The sequence below is a fragment of the Callithrix jacchus genome, chromosome 20 (genome assembly GCF_049354715.1).
Source record: "Callithrix jacchus isolate 240 chromosome 20, calJac240_pri, whole genome shotgun sequence".
NCBI lineage: Eukaryota > Metazoa > Chordata > Mammalia > Primates > Cebidae > Callithrix > Callithrix jacchus.
In genome coordinates this window covers 27,316,150-27,337,276 of record NC_133521.1, presented here as the reverse complement: position 1 = coordinate 27,337,276, position 21,127 = coordinate 27,316,150, and the positions used below count along the sequence as shown (strand labels likewise).

General features: G+C 47.1%; 1 protein-coding gene across 1 annotated transcript; it reads left to right on the top strand.

The window, feature by feature from the left end:
* Positions 1–873: 873 nt before the first annotated feature.
* On the top strand, positions 874–14,087 carry NOB1 (NIN1 (RPN12) binding protein 1 homolog). Its single transcript, XM_002761115.6, has 9 exons — positions 874–951; positions 1,073–1,205; positions 3,567–3,697; positions 4,771–4,842; positions 5,056–5,184; positions 5,273–5,470; positions 6,330–6,427; positions 10,281–10,425; positions 12,995–14,087. Exons 1-9 carry the CDS (start codon positions 889–891, stop codon positions 13,262–13,264), a joined length of 1,239 nt encoding a protein of 412 aa, XP_002761161.3. The 5' UTR covers positions 874–888; the 3' UTR covers positions 13,265–14,087.
* Positions 14,088–21,127: the final 7,040 nt, after the last annotated feature.

Sequence of the window (21,127 nt, the reverse complement as noted above, 5' to 3'; positions counted from 1 at the left end):
GTGGTCCCAGCTACTCAAGAGGCTGGGAGGCTCATTTGAGCCTGGGAGTTGAAGGTTGCAGTGAGCTATGATCATGTCACTGCACTCCAGCCTGGGGGCAACAGAGAAAGACCCTGTCTCCAAAAAAAAAAAGGGAAAGAAAGAAAGGGAGAAAGAGAGAAAGTGGCTCTGAATGAGTTTGTTTGGGTGTTACATTATTTCCACCACCTACTGACCATGGCAGCTAGACCTAGTGGCCTTAGGTAGCTATCCCTTGTCTGTAAAATAGTACCTGTCTCATAGGAGTGCTGTGATAACTAAATTAGGTAATTTGTATTGATTGACTTTTAACCATAAGAGTATATATAGGTTTAGGCTGGGCGAGGTGGCTCACGCCTGTAATCCTAGCACTTTGGGAGGCCGAGGTGGGTGGATCACCTGAGATCAGGAGTTCGTAGACCAGCCTGGCCATCATGGTGAAATCCCATCTTTAATATATATATGTTTTACATTTATTTACGAGATGGGGGTCTCGCTATGTTGTGGAGGCTGGTCTCACATTCCTGGGCTCAGGCAGTCCTTTCGCCTCAGCCTCCTAAATATCTGGGACTCTAGGTGCGCACCACTACACCTGGCAGGTTTTAGCCTCAAAGGAAAAGAAGGCGCTAAGGCCTAGACGCTGAAGCGGATTTCCCAGGTATCCCCCAAGGTTTGAGCCCGCCCACACCTCGCTGTGTGCGGGCGGCGTCGCTGCGCATGCGCGCGGGCAGAGCCGTAAGATGCTAGCGCTGCCGCCAGGAGGCGCAGCCAAGTCGCGGCTGTTCTTCCTACTTCCCTGAGGCCTGGACTGGGACTTAGGAGCCGACGCAAGCTCCGTGCGCCTGCGCGCTCCCTGCTCACTCAGCCAACATGGCGCCCGTGGAGCACGTTGTGGCGGACGCTGGGGCTTTCCTGCGGGATGCGGCTCTGCAGGTACGGGGAGCTCCTTCCTGGACGAGAGAGATCTCGGCTGGCCGCCCCTCAGGGAGAGCCTTGAGTCGAGCGGAGCGTTACTTGGTGCGGGCGGGTCTGAGCTGGGGCGGTCTGTTTGCAGGACATCGGGAAGAACATTTACACCATCCGGGAGGTGGTCACTGAGATTCGGGACAAGGCCACGCGCAGGCGGCTCGCTGTCCTGCCCTACGAGCTGCGGTTCAAGGAGCCCTTACCGGAATACGTGCGGCTGGGTGAGTGCCTGTGCCCCAGCTTTGACGGAAAGCTGTAGTCCAGGGCGCAGATGGCACCCACTTGGGTGCGAGATGGGGTCTGGCTGCCTTATCAGAGCAGTTGATTTAAAACCAGCACTTTTCTTTTTCTTTTAATTTTTTTCTTTTCTTTCTTTCTTTTTTTTTTTTTTTTAAGACGGGGTTTCATTATGTTGGTCAGGCAGGTTTTGAACTCCCGACCTCCGGTGATTCGCCCGCCTTGGTCTCCAAAGTGCTTGGATTACAGGCGTGAGCCACTACCACGCCCTGCCAAAACCAGCACTTTCTAGGGGATCGTGGTGGGAGAGCGGCTTCCTGGGTCTGGAGGCAGCCAGTAACTAGCTGTATGCCTTTGGGCATAGCATTCAAATTTTTGCCTCAGTTACTTCATTTGCAAAATGGGAATATTAATAGTATCTGTCTCCAAGGTTGCTGTGAGCATTTACTGAGGAATATGGCAGTCAGCACAGTGTCGAACACTTTGCAAATACGCAGTAGATTTATTTGTATTTAGGAGTTTGGATCTCTTGCTAATAATCCCTTATCCATTTCTTTTCAGATTAGTCTGATAACTGGATATAAAGATCTGCACCTGGCAGGTCTTTTATAAAGGTAGTGATTTTAGGCATTGTATTAAATGTGTAAGAAAATTAGGCCACGTGCAGTGGTTTAAGCCTATAATCCCAGCACTTTGGGAGCCTGAGGTGGGTGGATCACCGAGGACAGGAGTTCGAGACAAGCCTGACAAAACCCCCCATCTCTACTAAAAATACAAAATTAGCTGGGCATGGTTGCGTGCTCTTGTAATTCCAGCTACTTGGGGAGGCTGAGGCAGGAGAATTGCTGAGGCAGGAGAACCTGGGAGGTGGAGGTTGCAGTGAGCCAAGATTGTGCTACTGCACTCCAGCCTGGGCAACAGAGCAAGACTCCATCTCAAAAGAAAATTAAGCAATTGTCTCTTGGCTTAGGAGTCATCGTTGTTCTCTTGTTGTGAAACAAGGCAATACCTAGGAAAGGCTTCAGAGTGGTTAGAATTATTTTAGAGGCTAGAGGCTGATAGTGGAGATGATGTTACCTCCTCTGTGATTTTTACAATTTTCTTATCCATCTTAGTAGCTTTGTGATCTTTGCCAACTTGCTAAATCTTTCCAAGGACATGCTAATAGTACTTCTGAAGATTGGCAAAGGATGAAATGAATTAACAGGTAAAGTTTTTAATGCAGCGTCTAGTATACAGTAAGTGCACAGTAAATTTCCGTTGCTGCGATTGTCTGTTTTTTAAGAAATAAGAGCAGTATATCTGGTGTTCTTTATACCAGTGTGGCAGAGGACATCTTTCTGTTAATTTCAGGAAGTTTTAAGTGTTTATTATGGATGACTGTGAAGAATAACAGCAAACAGCTGCCATTTACTATGCATTAAGCACATTCTTTTTATTTTTTCATAAACTACTAAAATTACAAGTTGAGCATCCTGGACCTGAAATCCACAGTGCTCCTAAATCTGAAACACATTTTTTTTTGTTTTTTTGAGATTGAGTCTTGCTGTGTTGCCCAGGCTGGAGTGCAGTGGCATGATCTCAGCCCACTGCAGCCTCCACCTCCTGGGTTCCAGCAATTCTCCTGCCTTAGGCTCCTGAGTACCTGGGATTACAGGCACAGGCCACCACACTAAATTTTGTATTTTTAGTAGAGACAGGATTTCATCATGTTACCCACATGGTCTAGAATTCCTGACCTCAAGTGATCTGCCCATGTCAGCCTCCCAAAGTGAAGCATGAGCCACTGCGCCCAGCCAGCTTACTTTTATTTATTTATTTATTTTGAGGAGTCTCACTCTGTCACTCAGGCTGAAGTGCAGTGGTCAGATCTCAGCTCATTGCAACCTCCACCTCCCAGGTTCAAATGATTTTTCAGCCTCAGCCTCCTGAGTAGCTGGGATTACGGGCACGTACAACCACACCCAGATACGTTTTGTATTTTTAGTAGAGACTGGTTGGCCAGGCTGGTCTTGTACTCCTGACCTCAAGTGATCTGCCTGCCTTGGCCTCCCAAAGTGCTGGGATTATAGGTGTGAGCCATTGTGCCTGGCCCTGGCCAACTTTCTGCTTTTTCCTCTGCATTTGATAAGGATGTTACAGTAACCCTAACTCAGCACGAATCTTGGTGGTAGAGAATACAAATTTTTGAACCATAAATAGGAAAAGGTCAGAAAATGGATGAAAGTGTTATGGTTTTTCATGACGTAGTGAGCCTTTCTAAATTGTTTTTTGATAATTCCATTGGTTATCCAAGGTCACTGTTTTTTGCCTCTAACTGAAGATGGAAATCTCTTGTTTTACAGTAACTGAGTTTTCAAAGAAAACAGGAGATTACCCCAGCCTCTCTGCCACGGACATCCAAGTGCTCGCGCTCACATACCAGTTGGAAGCAGAGTTTGTTGGGGTGTCTCACCTAAAACAAGAACCACAGAAGGTAAATCAAGAGGATGGGTTTTTAAAAGCTTTTTATTGTGGGAACTATCAGATACACAAAAGTACAGGGACTCGTATAATGGAACCGGGGTCCCCATCATCCCCCTCCACAGTTATATCATAGCTAGTCTGTGTTCATCTACAGTGATCCACAGCCCTCAGTATTCTAAACTCAGACATCGTATGCCATTTTACTGATAGATATTTCTTGGTATGTCTCTTAAGATCAAGACTCTTAAAAACTTCAAAGCCATCATTACATCTACCCGAAATTAATAGTAATGCTTAATATCAAATATCCAGTCAGTGTTCACATTTCCCAGTTGTTTTGTAAATGTTAAGAGTTTGGATCAGGATCCCACTGAGGTTCGTACATTACAGTTAGCAAATGTCTCTCAGTCCCTTTTTTACTCACCTTGAGCCACGGTCTAGCTGTGTTGCTCAGGCTGGTCTCAGAACTCCTGGGCCCAAGTGATTCCTACAACCTCAGCCTCCTGATTAGTCTCTTTTGATCTGTAGGTTTTTGGGAAAGGTTGTTTAAATTTGGAAAAAGAATAAAAATATATCTGTACATGATAATTTTGTAAAAAACAATTCTTTTTGGCCAGGTGCCATGGCTTATGCCAGGGCTTTGGGAGGCCAAGGCAGGAGGTTCACTTGAGCCTAGGCATTTGAGACCAGTATGGGCAACCCTGTGTCTAAAAAAAAAAAAAAAAAAAACAAACATGGCCGGGCACGGTGGCTCACCCCTGTAATCCCAGCACTTTGGGAGGCCGAGTCGGGTGGATCACAAGGTCAAGAGATTGAGACCATCCTGGTCAACATGGTGAAACCCCATCTCTACTAAAAATACAAAAATTAGCTGGGCATGATGGTGCGTGCCTGTAGTCCCAGCTACTCAGGAGGCTGAGGCAGGAGAATTGCTTGAACCCAGGAGGCAGAGGTTGCGGTGAGCCTAGATTGTGCCATTGCCCTCCAGCCTGGGCAACAGAGCAAGATTTTATCTCAAAAAAAAAAGGGGGTATCTTTAATTTTGATAACCAGGGGTAAAATATGTTTTTTGTTTTTTCAAAGGTTAAAGTGAGTTCGTCAATTCAGCACCCAGAAACACCTCTGCACATTTCTGGTTTCCACCTGCCCTCCAAGGTAATTTCTTAGACAAGCTGTGCTCTTCATGCTCTCTTCTGATCCATGTCACATCTAAGTTATCTGTTCACAGGGAGCCAAATTTACGTGGACCAGTAACACAGTTTGTCCAGCCCTGTCTGTTCTGACTTGTATGTCATATGTGATTTCATCTGTAACCTGAGATGCTACAGATGAATTTTCAGGTTTTAAAATTTTTCCTTTTAATTTCAGCCTAAACCCCCACAAGAAACAATAGACAAAGGACGCCCAGCTTGTGAGCCTGAGAACTTGGAATTTAGTTCCTTCCTGTTCTGGAGAAACCCTCTGCCCAACATCGATCATGAACTGCAGGAGCTACTGGTGAGGTCTTGACTTCTAGTTTCCCTGACGACGCTTCTTCCCACTGCTCCTGTGGGCTGGGAGTTTGAAACGTCTGTTTATGTTTCAGATTGACATAAGTGAGGATGTTCCAAGTGAGGAGGAGGAGGAAGAAAACGGGTTTGAAGACAGAAAAGATGACAGCGATGACGATGCTGGTGGCTGGATAACCCCCAGCAACATCAAGCAGATCCGGCAGGAGCTGGAGCAGTGCGACGTCCCCAAGGATGTTCGGGTTGGCTGCGTGACCACAGACTTCGCCATGCAGGTGGGTGGGGTGGGCCTGGGCCATGTGTCACACACGTCATCAGCAGCGGTGCTGCTGAGGTGTGCAGACGTACACAGAGCTGGTGCTGTGCATCGCTTCTTTTCCTGGTTCTAGAAACTACTTGTGCCCTTTGGTGATTTTTAGTTTTGCTTAGAGACTAGACAAATCACGTGATACAGTGACAACATTTGTTGTCTCCTACATTTTTCTTTTTTGAGACAGAGTTTCACTCTTGTTGCCCAGGCTGGAGTGCAATGGCGTGATCTCAACTGATCACAACCTCCACCCCTGGGTTCAAGTGATTCTCCTGCCTCAGCTTCTTGAGTAGCTGGGATTATAGGCATGTGCCACCACGCCTGGCTAATTTTGTATTTTTAGTAGAGACAGGGTTTCTCCATGTTGGTCAGGCTGGTCTGGAACTCCCAACCTCAGGTGATCCGCCCGCCTCAGGCTCCCAAAGTGCTGGGATTAGAGGCATGAGCCACTGTGCCTGGCCTGTTATATAGTAGTACATTAAATATTTGCTGTTTAGTATATATATTTTTTCTGCATATATAACATCATGTGGTCAGTCAGGTTCTTAGAGAAATGAGTATATTTGGCCCAGACAAAATAAATGTCTGTTGAGAGTGTTGATTAGTGACAGGTCACAGAAAATGATGATGGCAGGCTCCAGGGTGGTGGTAGAAAGACACCTGGGTCCTTGTCCTCGTTTACACATCTTGAGAGGCCTCCCAGGCTGTTTCCTTAGCAAAAGCCAAGGAATATGGGCAAAGCAGGGTTTGTGAAGTTCCCCTAACTGATTACAAAATTAATGTGAAAAGAAAATTGAGTTATTTCCATCTTCAACTTGTTGTAGAATGTTCTGCTGCAGCTGGGGCTGCACGTGCTGGCGGTGAACGGCATGCTGATCCGCGAGGCCCGGAGCTACATCTTGCGCTGCCACGGCTGTTTCAAGTACGTAGCTGGTGACCTGGCCCCAGTGGCCTCTGTGGAACACTCTTCCTGTTTCTTTGTTTTGAGACAGAGTCTCGCTCTGTCACCCAGGCTGGGGTGCGGTCACTGAAACCTCTGCCTCCGGGTTCAAGTGATACTCCTGCCTCAGCCTCCCCAGTAGCTGGACTACAGGCCCGTACCACTGCACCCAGCTAAATTTTGTATTAGTGGAGCCAGAGTTTCACCATGTAGGTTAGGCTGGTCTTGAACTCCTGACCTCAAATGATCCATCCACCTTGGCCTCCCAAAGTGCTGGGATTACAGGTAGGAGCCACTGTGCCTGGCCCACTCTTCCTGTTCTACAGAGTTGTTTAAAGAGAAGCCCTGTATTATGTATGTGTGTTTCTTTCACCTTGTCATTCCTCTAGGCCCTGGGGTCTGTCTCCACCAGGGCACTGAGAACTTGGGGACGGAGGTTTCCAGTGACCTCCCACCTTCTCTCAGTGGCATAGGGTTAGGGACATGAGTTTTGGAACAATAAGCCTCATTCTTTAGGGATACATACTAAAATGTTTGGCCATGGAGAGTTTGGGATTTGCTTTGACATAATCCACAAGTAGAAGGAGTGGGTAGGGGTGGAGATGAAACAAGACTGGCCATGAATTGAGAGGTTTTTGTTTTTTTTTTTTTTGAGACAGAGTTTCACTCTTGTTACCCAGGCTGGAGTGCAATGGCGCCATCTCAGCTCACCACAACCTCCGCCTCCTGGGTTCAGGCAATTCTCCTGCCTCAGCCTCCTGAGTAGCTGGGATTACAGGCATATGCCACCATGCCCAGCTAATTTTATGTATTTTTAGTAGAGACGGGGTTTCATCATGTTGACCAGGATGGTCTCGATCTCTTGACTTCGTGATTCACCTGCCTCGGCCTCCCAAAGTGCTGGGATTACAGGCGTGAGCCACCGTGCCTTGGCAAATTGAGAATTTTTATAGCTGGGGGGTGATGGATACATGGGGGTTTGTTGTGTTCTTCTATCTGCTTCATGCTTGAGAGATTTTTTATTACAAAAATAGGAGTACATAGATTCAAATCCGGATTTTGGGTCCTGCTGCCTATGTGATTTTGTAAAAGCTGATTTACTTCCCTGTGTTTCAGATTCTTTGTCTTTGAGATTAGGTACACTCTGTTGCCCAGGCTGGTATTGAACTCCTGGCCTTAAACAATCCTCTTACCTCAGCTTCTTAAAGTGGTAGGATTATAGGTGTGAGGTACCCGCCTATCAGATTTTTTTTTTTTTTTTTTTTTTTTTTTGGAGACACAGTTTCACTCTTCAGGCTGGGGTGCAATGGCACGATCTCACTGCGACCTCCGTCTTCCAGGTTCAGGCGATTCTCCTGCCTCAGCCTCTCGAGTAGCTGGGACTACAGGCATGTGCCACCATGCCTGGCTAATTTTTTGTAGAGTTTCACCATATTTGCTAGAGTGGTCTTGATCTCCTGACCTCATGATCCACCTCCCTCCCAAAGTGCTGGGATTATAGGCATGAGCCACTGAGCCAGGCCCAGATTCTTGTTTTTGTTTTTTGAGACAGAGTCTCACTCTGTTGCCTAGAGTGCAGTGGCACAATCTAGGCTCACTGCAGTCTCTGCCTGCCGGGTTCAAGTGATCCTCCTGCTGCAGCCTCCTGAGTAGCTGGGACTACAGGGCACCCGCCGCCATGTTGCTAATTTTTTTGTATTTATGGTAGGGACGGGGTTGACTGTGTTGGCCAGGCTGGTCTCAAATGTCTCAGCTCAAGTGATTCGCCTGCCTTGGCCTCCCAAAGAGCTGGGATTGAGGCAGAGGTTGCGGTGAGCTGAGATCGCGCCATTGCACTGCAGCCTGGGTAACAAGAACGAAACTCCGTCTCAAAAAAAGAAAAAAAAAAAAAAAGCTGGGATTGCAGGTGTGAGCTACCACGCCCGGCCTTATCATATCGGTAAAAAGATTGAGAAGATGGTTGTAAGGAACTAGGAAGACAGTCAAGGACTGGTATGCGACACAAGCAGCATGCATGTCGAGAGGGTGAACTGTTAGTTTCTTGACCACTGCCTTCTTGTTGCTTTTCTTGAGTTTGTTCCTGTGGTGGGGGCTGCCGTTCTGTAGGGATGGCTCCGGGACCCTGGAGACCATCTGGTTGGCTTGGAAGAGCCTCTGCTTCAGCCTTGCTCGTGGAGGGTGGCCTGTGGACTTGCTCTGGGGTGGTATCTGCCATTCTGCAGGCTCAGGCTGGGTCTGGGGGGCATCACGTAGATCATCTGGTGGTGCCCTTGCTTTAGAGGCCCATAAGGAACTTTCTAAATCATCTGAGGTGCCTCACTAGGTCCCTAGCTCTTCCAGTGGGCAGGGAGAGTTGCCTCTGTGAAGCCTCATTCCCTGAAGGCCTGAGCATAACCCAGCACTCAGGCTCTGCCAACCACTGTGGCTCTGCCAGTGACAGCCCGTCACTACTGAGAGCTGCCTGTACCTTCTTCTAAAGCTTCCTGTCATTTTGCTGTTTCAGGCTCATGACAGTAAAGCTCTTGGCTTCATAAAATTTTATTTTTGGGGCTGGGTGCGGTGGCTCACCCTGTAATCCTAGCACTTTGGGAGGCTGAGGCGGGTGGATCACAAGGTCAGGAGTTTGAGACCAGCCTGACCAACATGGTAAAACCTGTCTCTACTAAAAATAGAAAAATTAGCCGAGATGTGGTGGTGGCATGTGCCTGTAATCCCAGCTACTCGGGAGGCTGAGGCAAGAGAATTACTTGAACCCAGGAGGCAGAGGTGGCAGTGAGCCAAGATTGCACCATTGCACTCCAGCCTACGTGGGCGACAGAGCAAGACTCTCAAATAAATAAATAAATAAATTCCCTTTTTTTCAGCATCCTTTGTTACAGAAGCACTAAAGTCGCCAAATTAACACTCAATTCTTAGAAACACTTGGGAGTGTTCTTTATTCTTGTCAGATTAGCCCTGTGACTGCACAGTTTGTTGTACAAAATAATGAGGCCCCAGCACTTGTGAGGAGGTGCTTAGTTCACTTACAAGATTTCGGGTAGGGCCTCTGGCCTCTCCTGCTGTTCCACCCAGATCGTGTGTCTTGACCGTTGGGAACTGATGGAGAGCTCCTGAAGGACAGGGACCTGGGCTACGGCTGTACCGTTGACAGCAGCAGCTTTCTCCTGTCCAGGGTCCCCTGGGGGTGCCTGAGTGCATAGGCAGGGAAGCCTTGGGTGTGCCCTCAGCACCCGGGCTTACTTCAGCCATGGCAGTGTTAGTGGTTCCCGACTCACTGATAAATACACTCTGCTGCCTCCAGAGCCACTCCTGAGTTAATACCCAGGCTGACATTTGGAGACAAGGTAGCTCGTGGTAGGTATAATGAGGCACCCTTGGAGAAAGTGCTGTGATATGAAGGGCATTGATTCTGGAGCCAGACTGACTGGGTTTATCTGCCATGGGCCAGCTGGGTGACCTTGAGCAAGCTGTCGTCACTTATCTGAGTTTCCCCATCCGTAAAATGGAGATGGTGCCATCCTCCCAGGAGGAGTGAGATGAGCCCTACAGAACAGAGCCTGGCGGTGTGTAGGAAGGGTTTGGGATTCACCTAACTGCATCCTATTCACTTTCACGCTTCTTTGTCTGCTCCTCATGGGGTTTATTTGCACCCTCGGAGGGATGTGGCAGCCATTTGCGGACAGCTTCAGCACGAGGCTCAGTGGCCTCTGTCTCTCTGACATGTGGTGTGGTTCAGCCCTTTTCTTCTCCTGAGGCCTGAGACCCACCTTGTGCTCTGGGGAAGTGTTTGCTGCTTGTGGCTTTGGTACAGAACATCTCCTTCTGTGTCTCCCAGGACAACCTCTGACATGAGCCGAGTGTTCTGTTCACACTGTGGGAACAAGACCCTGAAGAAAGTGTCCGTGACCGTCAGTGATGACGGCACCCTGCACATGCACTTCTCCCGCAACCCCAAAGTGCTGAACCCCCGTGGGCTCCGGGTAAGTGGTGCCTCTCCCCACCCCCCTCTCAATGCCAGAATCAGAAAGAACAGAAAGGACAAAAGAGAACCTAGTCTAGTCGTTTCTGGAAGATGCAGGATTGAAAGCCTGTGTGACCTAGGTACCAAAACGGAGTTGGGAGAGAGAGAGACAAATGCTATCTAATGAGTAAGTGACCGGTCTGCAGTTGTGGCTCATGAATTGCATGAATTGCAGGGGAAGGCAGAGGTTTAGATCTGTGCAGAAGGTAAAGGATGGGCCAGGTCTCCGGAAGCCCATGACCTAGAGAGGAAGGGGTGTAGAAAACATGGCACAGAAGAGAGGGCTGGATGGGCTGGATACAGCAGCCGCTGACGCTGAGAATCAGGAGGGAAAGATTGGGGGACGAAGGAGTGGCACTGGCTTTTGCCAGCAGCAAAATAACCCTGCATGCATGAGAAGAACCTTTTTTCTTTCAATTTATGGTTATAAAACAGTACAAACAATTCCTTTTTTTTTTTTTTTTGAGACAGTCTTGCTCTTGTCGCCCAGGCTGGAGTGCAGGGGCACAATCTTAGCTCACGGCAATCTCTGCCTCCTGAGTTCAAGTGATTCCCCTCCCTCAGCCTCCCCAGTAGCTGGGATTACAGGTGCCCGCCACCACACGTGGCTAATTTTTGTATTTTGAGTAGCGACTGGGTTTCGCCATCTTGGCCAGGCTGGTCTCAAACTCCTGACCTAGTGATCTGCCCACCTTGGCCTCCCAAAGTGCTGGGATTACAGGTGTGAGCCACTGCGCCCGACCTGTTTTTATTTTTGAGACAGCGTCTCACTCTGTCACCTAGGCTGGAATGCAGTGGCGTGATCTTGGCTCACTGAACCTCCACCTCGTGGGTTCAAACAATTCTCCTGCCTCAGCCTCCCAAGTAGCAGGGATTCTCTATCCATGTACATTTTTTTTCCCTGAACCATCTGAGAGTAAACTGTATACATAATGCCCCTTTACCTTGAAACAAGGACTTTGTTTTATGTGACCACAGTATAATTATCAAAATCCACAAGTCAGCATTGCTGTGGTGTCATCTGCAGACGCAAGTTCAGATTTGGCGAGTTGTTCCACAAATTTCCTTTCTAACAAAAGGGGATTTGGGTCCAGAATCCACTCTAGGATAACATGTTGCATTTTGTCATCTCATCTTTTTTCGGCTGGGGTCCTTTCTCAGTCTTGTGTTTGATGACCTTGAAATTTTTTAAGAGTATGAGCCCGTTTCTTTGTAGAATGTCCCTCCCCTTGGTGTGTCTGGTATTTCCGTGGGATTTAGTTGAGATTGAGTCTATGCATTTTTGGCAGGAACACCCCAGAAGGAATGTTGAGGTGTGCTCAGGGCATCGTTTCAGAGAGTAAATGATAACTAGTTGGGTGATTTACTGGTGATACTGACTTTGATCACTTGGTTCAGTGCCTTCTGCCACCTTCATCCACTGTAAAGTTATTTATAATTAATTATTTGTAGAAAGAGACTCAGACTATGTATATGTTATTTTTCGTTGAACTTAAGTTCCTTGAACGGTTATTAAAGTCATGATTGTCAAATGTCGATTTCTTTTTTTTTTGAGATGGAGTCTTACTCTGTCACCCAGGCTGGAGTGTAGTACACAGTCTCAGCTAACTGCAACCTCCGTCCCCTGGGTTCAAGCGATTCTCCTGCCTCATCCTCCCAAGTAGCTGTGATTACAGGCACCTGCCACCTTACCGGCTCATTTTTGTTTTTAGTAGAGATGGAGTTTCACCATCTTGACCAGGCTGGTCTTGAACTCCTGACCTTGTGATCCACCCGCCTCAGCCTCCCAAAGTGCTGGGATTATAGGTGTGAGTCACCGTGCCTGGCCACCAAATGGTGACTTCTATCATTCTTTCTGTGTTTATGTCTTGGTGTTCCACTATAAAGAGGAACTTTCCTTTTATTCCCATTTATTTATTTCTATGAGTGTAGTCTTGTGGATTTTTTTTTTTTCAGTCTGAAGGTTGTGATCTGTTGCTGTCATTTTGAGCCTCACACTGTGCCATGTGTGGCCAGTGGGAGCCCTTTCCAGCTGGCTCCTGTGTTCTTTTGACAGATCCCAGGTATTCTTTGAACACAACTTTCTGGCACAACAAGATGTTCGTAGACTCTTAGCCATCTTCTGCCTGTGCCCCAGGATCCACCATTTCTCTCGGGACCTCTGGTTTTTCATGTAGGATGGCTTTTAGAAGTAAAGTTTCAGGGACTGGGTGTGCTTGTTGTCCTGGGGTGTCACTGCATCTTGGCTCCAATGGACAGAGCTAGGAATTATGTACATGTGTGTATAAATACACACTGGAAATGTTTTTTATTTCTATTTCTGTATTGTCTTTAGCTGAGTCAAAAATACCATGTTCCGTGTTTCATGTGTGAGTTAAGGTGAGAATCAGGTGGGAGGCAGCTGCGTGTCACCACAGTTACCATGCACTGTCATCAGGATCCGCAAGGTCGGCTGTACCTTATCAGCTGTGGCCTTGTGTGACTGTGGATTCCTTTCTTGTAACTGCCATTCCTTGTTTTATTTCCAGTATTCGCTTCCCACTCCCAAAGGGGGCAAATATGCCATCAACCCCTATCTCACCGAGGATCAGCGTTTCCCCCAGCTACGACTCTCCCGAAAGGCCAGGCAGAAAACCAACGTGTTTGACCCCGACTACATCGCTGGGGTGTCACCCTTCGTAGAGAATGACATCTCTAGCCGCTCAGCCATACTGCAGCTCCGGGACAGCACCTTGGGAGCTGGGCGGAGACGCTTAAATCCCAATGCTTCCAGAAAGAAGTTTGTGAAGAAAAGGTGAAATGCGAGTTCCCACAGACAGACTGGATGGCTGTGGTGGCTGCTGAGGAGTTCCAGTGTCGCATTTCCCCAGGCGGGTGTCACGCTGCAGCCTTGCCTGGCCATGCTCTGCTGGGTCAGCAGGGAACTGGGCCGTCTGTTGCCTGTGAAGATCCGGACTACCTGGCCGCCTGCCACATGAAGGAGAATTAGATAAAAACAGAAAGAACATAGATAAAAACAAAGAACAACGCCCTGTATCCAATCTTCAAGAAAGGAATTTCCAAAGGAGAATATTTTTCTAATAAATGTGACTGCAAGCTCCAGTGCCTTTTTATTAAATAGGCCAAATTGCTCTGCTTAGGTCATGTCAAGGCCAACACTTGAGCTGCATGCTCAGAGATCAAGCATTGAGATTTATCTTCCTGCCAGAAAATACAAGCTTATCATAAAACGAAGGACTACCAGTTTCTTTTCCTTTTAACCTTTTTTTGAGACAAGTTTTCATCATTCTGGAAAGTGCAGTGTGGTCAGCTCCCAGACGGCCTTTCATCTGGATTCTCCACGGTTCTGCCTCACCTGCTTTTTCTGCACACACAGTAACAAAGTATAAGTCTCCTAGGAAAATGATATTCTTTTACATAACCACACAAATTGAAGTATCACGTTGGTACATTACTATTACCTCGTATATTCAGCACTGGAAATCATCCCGTATCAGTTCATAGAGATTTTCCACATTTTTCAGCTGCCTGGTATTGCCAAGAGCTACCAAACTATTATGTACTTACCGATGTTAGCCTATTTAATCCATAGAATGTTAATAAAGGGTATGGCTGCTGTTATTTCAAGCAGTCCTGAGCTGCAAGAGGTTAAATGAATTTAACCTCACGTAGTTTAAAAGTGACAGCCTGTGAGTGGCCGGGGCAAGATTTCAACTTTGTGCTTTTAAGCAACAAATGTACCAGTGGAGATGGTAGGAAGGAGAGTGAACACTGCCTGCTTTCTGTCCCCATCTTTGTGAAACTCCTGCTCTTAAGAGGATTGATGGCTTGACACCTACCTGGAGCACAGGGTGCTGGGGGAGAGGTGAGTGGTTGTTAGAGCCTGGGGTGACTCCCACATGCCCTTTCCATTTTTCCTTGTACTCTGTTCTGTCAGACATAGAGAAGGGTAATAGGCCAGGCATGGTGGCTCATGCTTCTAACTCCAGCATTTTGGGAAGTCACGGCCGGATCGCTTGAGCCTAGGACACAGAGAACAACCTAAGCCAAAAGAATGTCTAGAGAGAATACAAGGTAAGGCTCTTAGCATAATTGCACCCCTTTCTCACTGTCCTCTTGGAATTCCTTCCCTTTCTCTCAGTCCCACCCATTTCATTCCTTGTATGAGGCCGTAAGACTTATATAAGACTGGTCAGGATTTAGCCTACAGTCAACATATAATTTTTTTTTTTCTTTTTGAGACTGATGCCCAGGCTGGAGTGCAGTGGCTCGATCTGCAGCCTCTGCCTCCTGGGTTCAAGTGATTCTCCTGCCTCAGCCTCTGGAGTAGCTGGGACTAGAAGCGTGTGCTGCCACGCCCAGCTTTTTTTTTTTTTTTTTTTTTTTTGTATTTTTAGTAGAGATGGGGTTTTGCCATGTTAGCCAGGCTGTTCTCGAATTCCTGACCTCAGGTGATCTGCCTGCCTTGGACTTTCAAAGTTCTGGGATTACAGGCGTGAGCCACCACGCCCGGCCTCACATGTAATTTTAAAAAGTCATGGACCAGGTGCTGTGGTTCATGCCTGTAATCCCAACAATTTGGGAGGCCAAAGTGGGAGGATCGATTGAGCCCAGGAACTTTGAGACCAGCTTGGGCAACATAATGAGACCCCATGTCTGTAAAATACACAAAAATTAGCAGGTGTCGTGATACTCAACTATAGTCCCAGCTATTTGGGAGGCTGAGGTCGGAGGATTGCTTGAGCCCCCTGAGGGTGAGGTTGCAGTGAGTTGAGATCACACCACTGCACTCCAGCCTGGGTAACAGAGACCCTGTCTCAAAAGAAGAAAACTTGTTGGCCGGGCACAGTGGTTCAGGCCTGTAATCCCAACATTTTGGGAGGCTGAGGGAGGCAGATCACTTTAACAGGAGTCTAATACCAGCCTGGCCAACATAGCAAAATCACACAAGCAAACAAACTTAGTGAAACAAATTAGCTGCTCACGGTGGTGCCACCTGTAGTCCCAGCTACTTGGGAGGCTGAGGTAAGGCTCAGGAGCCAGAGGGGGTTGCAGTGAGCTGAGATCCTGCCACCATACTCCAGCCTGGGTGACAGAGCAAGACTGCCTGTCTCAAAAAGCAAAACACATGGCACAGTGGCTCCCACCTGTAATCCCAGCACTTTGGGAAGCCAAGGCGGGCAGATCACCTGAGGTTGGAAGTTTGAGACCAGCCTGACCAACATGGAGAAACCCCATCTCTCTTAAAAATATAATATTAAGGCCGGGCACGGTGGCTCAAGCCTGTAATCCCAGCACTTTGGGAGGCCGAGGAGGGTGGATCATGAGGTCAAGAGATCAAGACCATCCTGGTCAATAAGGTGAAACCCCGTCTCTACTAAAAATACAAAAAATTAGCTGGGCACGGTTGCGCTACTCAGTAATCCCAGCTACTCAGGAGGCTTAGGCAGGAGAATTGCCTGAACCCAGGAGGCGGAGGTTGCGGTGAGCCGAGATCGCACCATTGCACTCCAGCCTGGGTAACGAGCGAAACTCCATCTCAAAAAAAACAAAACAAATATATATATATTATTAGCTGGGTGTGGTATAAGCCTAGCTACTCAGGAGGCTGAGGCAGGAGAATTGCTTGAACCCTGGGAGGTGGAGGGTGCAGTGAGCCAAGATCATGCCATTGCATTCCAGCCTGGGTAATGGGCAAAACTCGATCTCAAAAAAAAAAAAGCAGTTAGGGAAAAAAGACCTGGAGCTCAACCAGGGATTGAGGCCCTGTGTCAGCTATAACCTTAGGGAAAATGCAACTTCTCTGAAGCTAATTTTTTTTTTCTTCCTCTGCAGAAGAATATCATACCTGTTTCACAGTATTGTGATAAGTAGATAAAACCCTTTAGGAGGGCTTTGCTAGCTGTGAAACCCTGCATCAGTGTGCATGCATCCATTTCCCCTGAGAGAATTTGTGTGACTCTTTTTTTTTTTCTTTGAGTTGGAGTTTTGCTCTTTTTGCCCAGGCTGTAATACAGTGCTTCAATCTCGGCTCACTGCACCCTCCGTCTCACGGGTTCAGGTGATTGTTTTGCCTCAGCCTCCCAAGTAGCTGGGATTACAGGTGCATGCCACCCTGCCTAGCTAATTTTGTAGTTTTAGTAGAGACAGTTTCACCATGTTAACCAAGGCTGGTTCCAAACTCCTGACCTCAGGTGATGTGCCTACCAGCCTTTTTTTTTTGAGATGGAGTCTCGCTATGTCACCCAAGCTGGAGTGCTTTCCAGAGTGCTGGGATTACAGGCATGAGCTCCTGAACCCGGCCAGCTTGGAATGCAGAAAGCATTCCAAGCTTTTGAAACCCAACTCTTCCTAGTTTAATCGTTAGTCATGTGTGGATATGGACAAGGCCTTCCATAATTTTTTTTTTTTTTTTGCTTTTTATTTTTTATTTTTTAAGTTTCAAAATATATATATTATTTTGAATATATATATTCAAAGCCTGTAGTCCCAGCTACTTGGGAGGCTGAGGTAAGAGGATCACTTGGGCCTGACCTCAAGGAGGTCAGGCTGGTCTTGAACTCCCAACCTCAGGGTGATCCGCCCACCTTGGCCTCCAAAGTTCTTGGATTACAGGCATGAGCCACCATGCCCGGCCGTTTTTTTTTGTAAAGACAGGGTCTTGCTCTGTCACCCAGGCTGGAGTGTTGTAGTACAAACATGGCTCACTGCCACCTTGACCTCCTTTTGAGTTAAAGCGATTGGATTCTCCCATGCCAGCTTCCAGAGTAGCTGGGACTACAGGTGCCTGCCACCATGTGACTAATTATTATTATTATTATTGGAGAGATGGTGTCTCACTTTGTTGCCCAGGCTGGTCTCGAACTCCTGGGCTCAAGCAGTCTTTCCATCTTGGCCTTCCAAAATGCTGAGCTTACAGGTGTGAGTCACTGTGCCTGGCCAGAACCTTTCAAATGATTATCTTCTTGTACCTGTTGATGGCTTCTGCCGTGCAGGAGAGGGAGCTGCCTCCTAGCCCCTTGGTATCTGTAGCACTGGGCTGCAGGGTTAATTTGCATTGATTAGGAATGAGTCAAGGCAAAGCAAACAGGGTTCTTATCTCATGTTGCAAAGAATAAGAGCTCTCAAGTATTGGAGAACCTTATCAAGGAGATGAGATGAGTGAAGTGTTCTCCGGAGTGCACCGCAGGAGTGTGGGAAATCAGAAACTCCCTGATTACCGTGACCACAGCCAGAGATGGTTACACAAGAGATCAACAATCTCCATGTTGCCACACCCATTCCCTGCTCCTCCAGACAATCTGTCTCCTTGTAAAGAAGCAAAGCTCATACTAGAACAATGTAAGTCTTGTTAAAAAAAAAAAACTCGAGAGAGCTCTGTTTATACATATGCCAAGATTGAGCATGCCTGAGTACCAAAGGACAAAGGTAATACAGGTCCTCTGATCTGTATGTGACATAATAAGGGTATAATAGGCTGGGTGTGGTGACTCACCCCTGTGATCCCAGCACTTTGGGAGGCCAAGGCAGAAAGATTCCTTGAACTCAGGAGATGAAGACCAGCCTGGGCAACATGGTGAAACCCACCTCTACTAAAGAAATTTCAAAAATTAGCTTGATGTGGTGGCCTACACCTGTAGTCTCAGCTACTAAGGTGGCTGACTCAAGATTCCCTTGAATCCAGGAGGCAGAGGTTGCAGTGAGCTGAGATCGCACCACTGTACTCCATCCTGGGTGACAGGGTAAGACCCTGTCTCAAAAAAATAAATAGGGAGTTGTGGTGGCTCAGGCCTGTTGTCCTGGCCTTGGGCAACATAAAACCCTCTCATTTGTTATTAATTAATGTATAATACAAAGATGCTAGGATGCTTGCTCCCACCAGAAAAAAAAATATCAATACAAGGATGACTGGAAACAGTTTTATATTTTGTAGCCACATTTAAAAAGAAGAACCAGGCTAGGTATGATGGACTAACGCCTGTAATCCCAGCACTTTGGGGAGGCAAGGTGGTCAGATCACTTGAGGTCAAGAATTCAAGACAAGCCTGGCAAAATGGTGAAACCCCATCTCTACTAAAAATACAAAAAGCTGGGCATGGTTGCAAGTGCCTATATAATCCTAGCTACTCAGGAGGCTGAGGCAGGAGAATTGCTTAAACCTGGGAGGCAGGCAGAGGTTGCAGTGAGTCAAGATGGTGCCACTGCATGGTTGCCTGGACCAGAGCCAGACTCTTGTCATTCATTGATAGATAGATAGAACCCCATCTGTGTATTCGCTAATTTTTAGAGAAAAATAAGAATAACTGACCAGGCTGGGTGTAGTGGCTCATGCCTGGAATCCCAGCACTTTGGGAGGCTTAGGCAGGCAGAAAGCTTGAGTTCAGGAGTTCAAGACCAGCCTGGGCAACATGATGAAACCCCATCTCTACAAAAAGTAAGCTGGGTATGGTGGCATATCCCTAAAGTCCCAGCTACTTGGCTGAGGCAGGAAGACTGCTTGAGCCCAGGAGGTCGAGGCTGCAGTGAGCCAAGATCACATCACTGCACACCAGCCTGGGCAACAGAACAAGACTCTCAATTAAAAAAAAAATCCACAACTCAGTTTGCTGCCTTGAATACAGTCTCTTAAGAACAAATAAATGTTATTTTAAGAGAATTTTGAGGTTTTTGTTTTTGTTTTGTCCTTTGAGACCGTCTTGCCCTGTTGCCCAGGCTGGAGTGCGATGGCACAATCTCAGCTGACTGCAGCCTCCATCTCTTCAAGCAGTTCTGCCTCAGCCTTCCAAGTAGCTGGGACTATAGGCACATGCCACCATGCCCAGCTAATTTTTGTATTTTTGGTGAAGATAGTGTTTCACCATGTTGGCCAGGCTGATCTTAAACTCCTGACCACAGGTGATCCGCCTGCCTAGACCTTCCAAAGTGCTGAGGATTACAGGTGTGAGTCACTGTGACTGGCAGAAATTTCATTTTAACCAGAGCATTCCAATATAGGATGAATAAAGGATGGCCTAATTCAGGTAATACATAACTTACAGAAATTATAGCAGGACACGTCCAAAGGCCGTGGCTCATGCCTCTAATCCCAGCACTTTGGGAGGCTAAAGCAGGTGGATCACAAGGTCAGGAGTTCAAGACCAGCCTAACCAACATGGTGAAACCCTGATTCTACTAAAAATAAAAAAATTACCTGGGTGTCATGGCACGCACCTGTAATCCCAGCTACTTGGGAGGCTGAGATAGGAGAATCACTTGAACCTGTGAGTTAGAGGTTGCAGTGAGCAGAGATCACGCCACTGCATTCCAGTCTGGGTGACAGAGTGAGACTACATATCAAAAAAAAAAAAAAAAAATATATATATATATATATATATATATATATATATATATAGCAGGGCACACCCAAACACAGGAAGCCCAACGCAATGGTGTGAGTTGTATGCAATAGCGATAGTGGCGGTGGGGCAGAAGGACAAGAAGGGATGGTAGAACCTCTTCTACCCTAATACCAATAATCTGTTCCCCCCAGGGATACTTGGCTGGTATCCACAGGAACCACTGAGGACAACAGATACCCAGGTCCCCAGACAGGCTTGAGAATGGCTCTGAGCTAATGTAAAAAGTGTATCATCCACAATACAGAGAAAAGCAAGGGGGCTTTGGGGACTTGTGCAGAAAAGCAGAGCCCGGGTGGACACAATGCATTAGCAGCTGACTCATGAGGATGTTCATGTTCTTTCATCAGAAGGAAAGAGAACTCCTGAGAATTCTCCTACTCTTGCTTTTTGTTTCTAGATAATGAAAACAACAAAGCTTTATGGGTCTGGCCTGCTCCCTGGGGACATAGGGGACCCTGAGGACACTGTTTTCAGTTGCTACATAATTCCTGGTACATACTCCTGGGATAGGGCCTGCTTCAGGAAAGACCAGGGAATTGTACAGTCTTGGTACTGAGAGCAAACTAAAGCTGGAAGAAACCATGAAGACAGAGAAGAGCACTGGCAGCTGACTGGGAATGAAACTCAAGGATTCTTATTCTAACTCTGAGAGCAAGTTAGGGGTTAGGAGCTGACTGAGATCCCAATGGCCTGGGTACAAATTCTCAACTACATCACTGACTGGCTATATAACCACAGACAAGTGACATAACCACTTGGTGTTTGTTTCCTTATCTGTAACTTGATGTTATTCCCTACCTCACACCAAACACAGAAATTCATTCAAAGGGGATTAGAGACTGAAATAAAAGAGCAAAAACTATAGAACTCATAAAAACACACACATGTAAATTTTCGTCACCTTGGTTTAGGCAATGGTTTCTTAAATATGGCACCAAAAGCATAACTGATAGAAGGTTGGCTGGGTTTAGTGACTCATGCCTGTAATCCCAGCACTTTGGGAGGCCGAGGTGGGCCGATCACCTGAGATCAGGAGTTGGAGACCCACCTGGCTAACATGATGAAAAAACTTACTTTCCACTTAGCTTTTTTTTTTTCCTCTTTTTGAGACAGTCTCACTCTGTTTCCTAGCCTGGACTGCAGTGGCATGATCTTGGCTCACTGCAACCTCCACCCCCTTGGGTTCAAGTGGTCCTCCTGCCTCTGCCTCCCAAGTAGCTGGGATTACAGGTACATACCACCACGACCAGCTAATTTCTGTAT

Bases quoted from the DNA above. Each gene is read 5' to 3' on its own strand.
- NOB1 (XM_002761115.6), top strand. From the start codon at position 889: ATGGCGCCCGTGGAGCACGTTGTGGCGGACGCTGGGGCTTTCCTGCGG. The intron at 1,206-3,566 runs GTGAGTGCCTGT...CTTGTTTTACAG, and splicing joins ACCGGAATACGTGCGGCTGG to TAACTGAGTTTTCAAAGAAA. The intron at 3,698-4,770 runs GTAAATCAAGAG...GTTTTTTCAAAG, and splicing joins TAAAACAAGAACCACAGAAG to GTTAAAGTGAGTTCGTCAAT.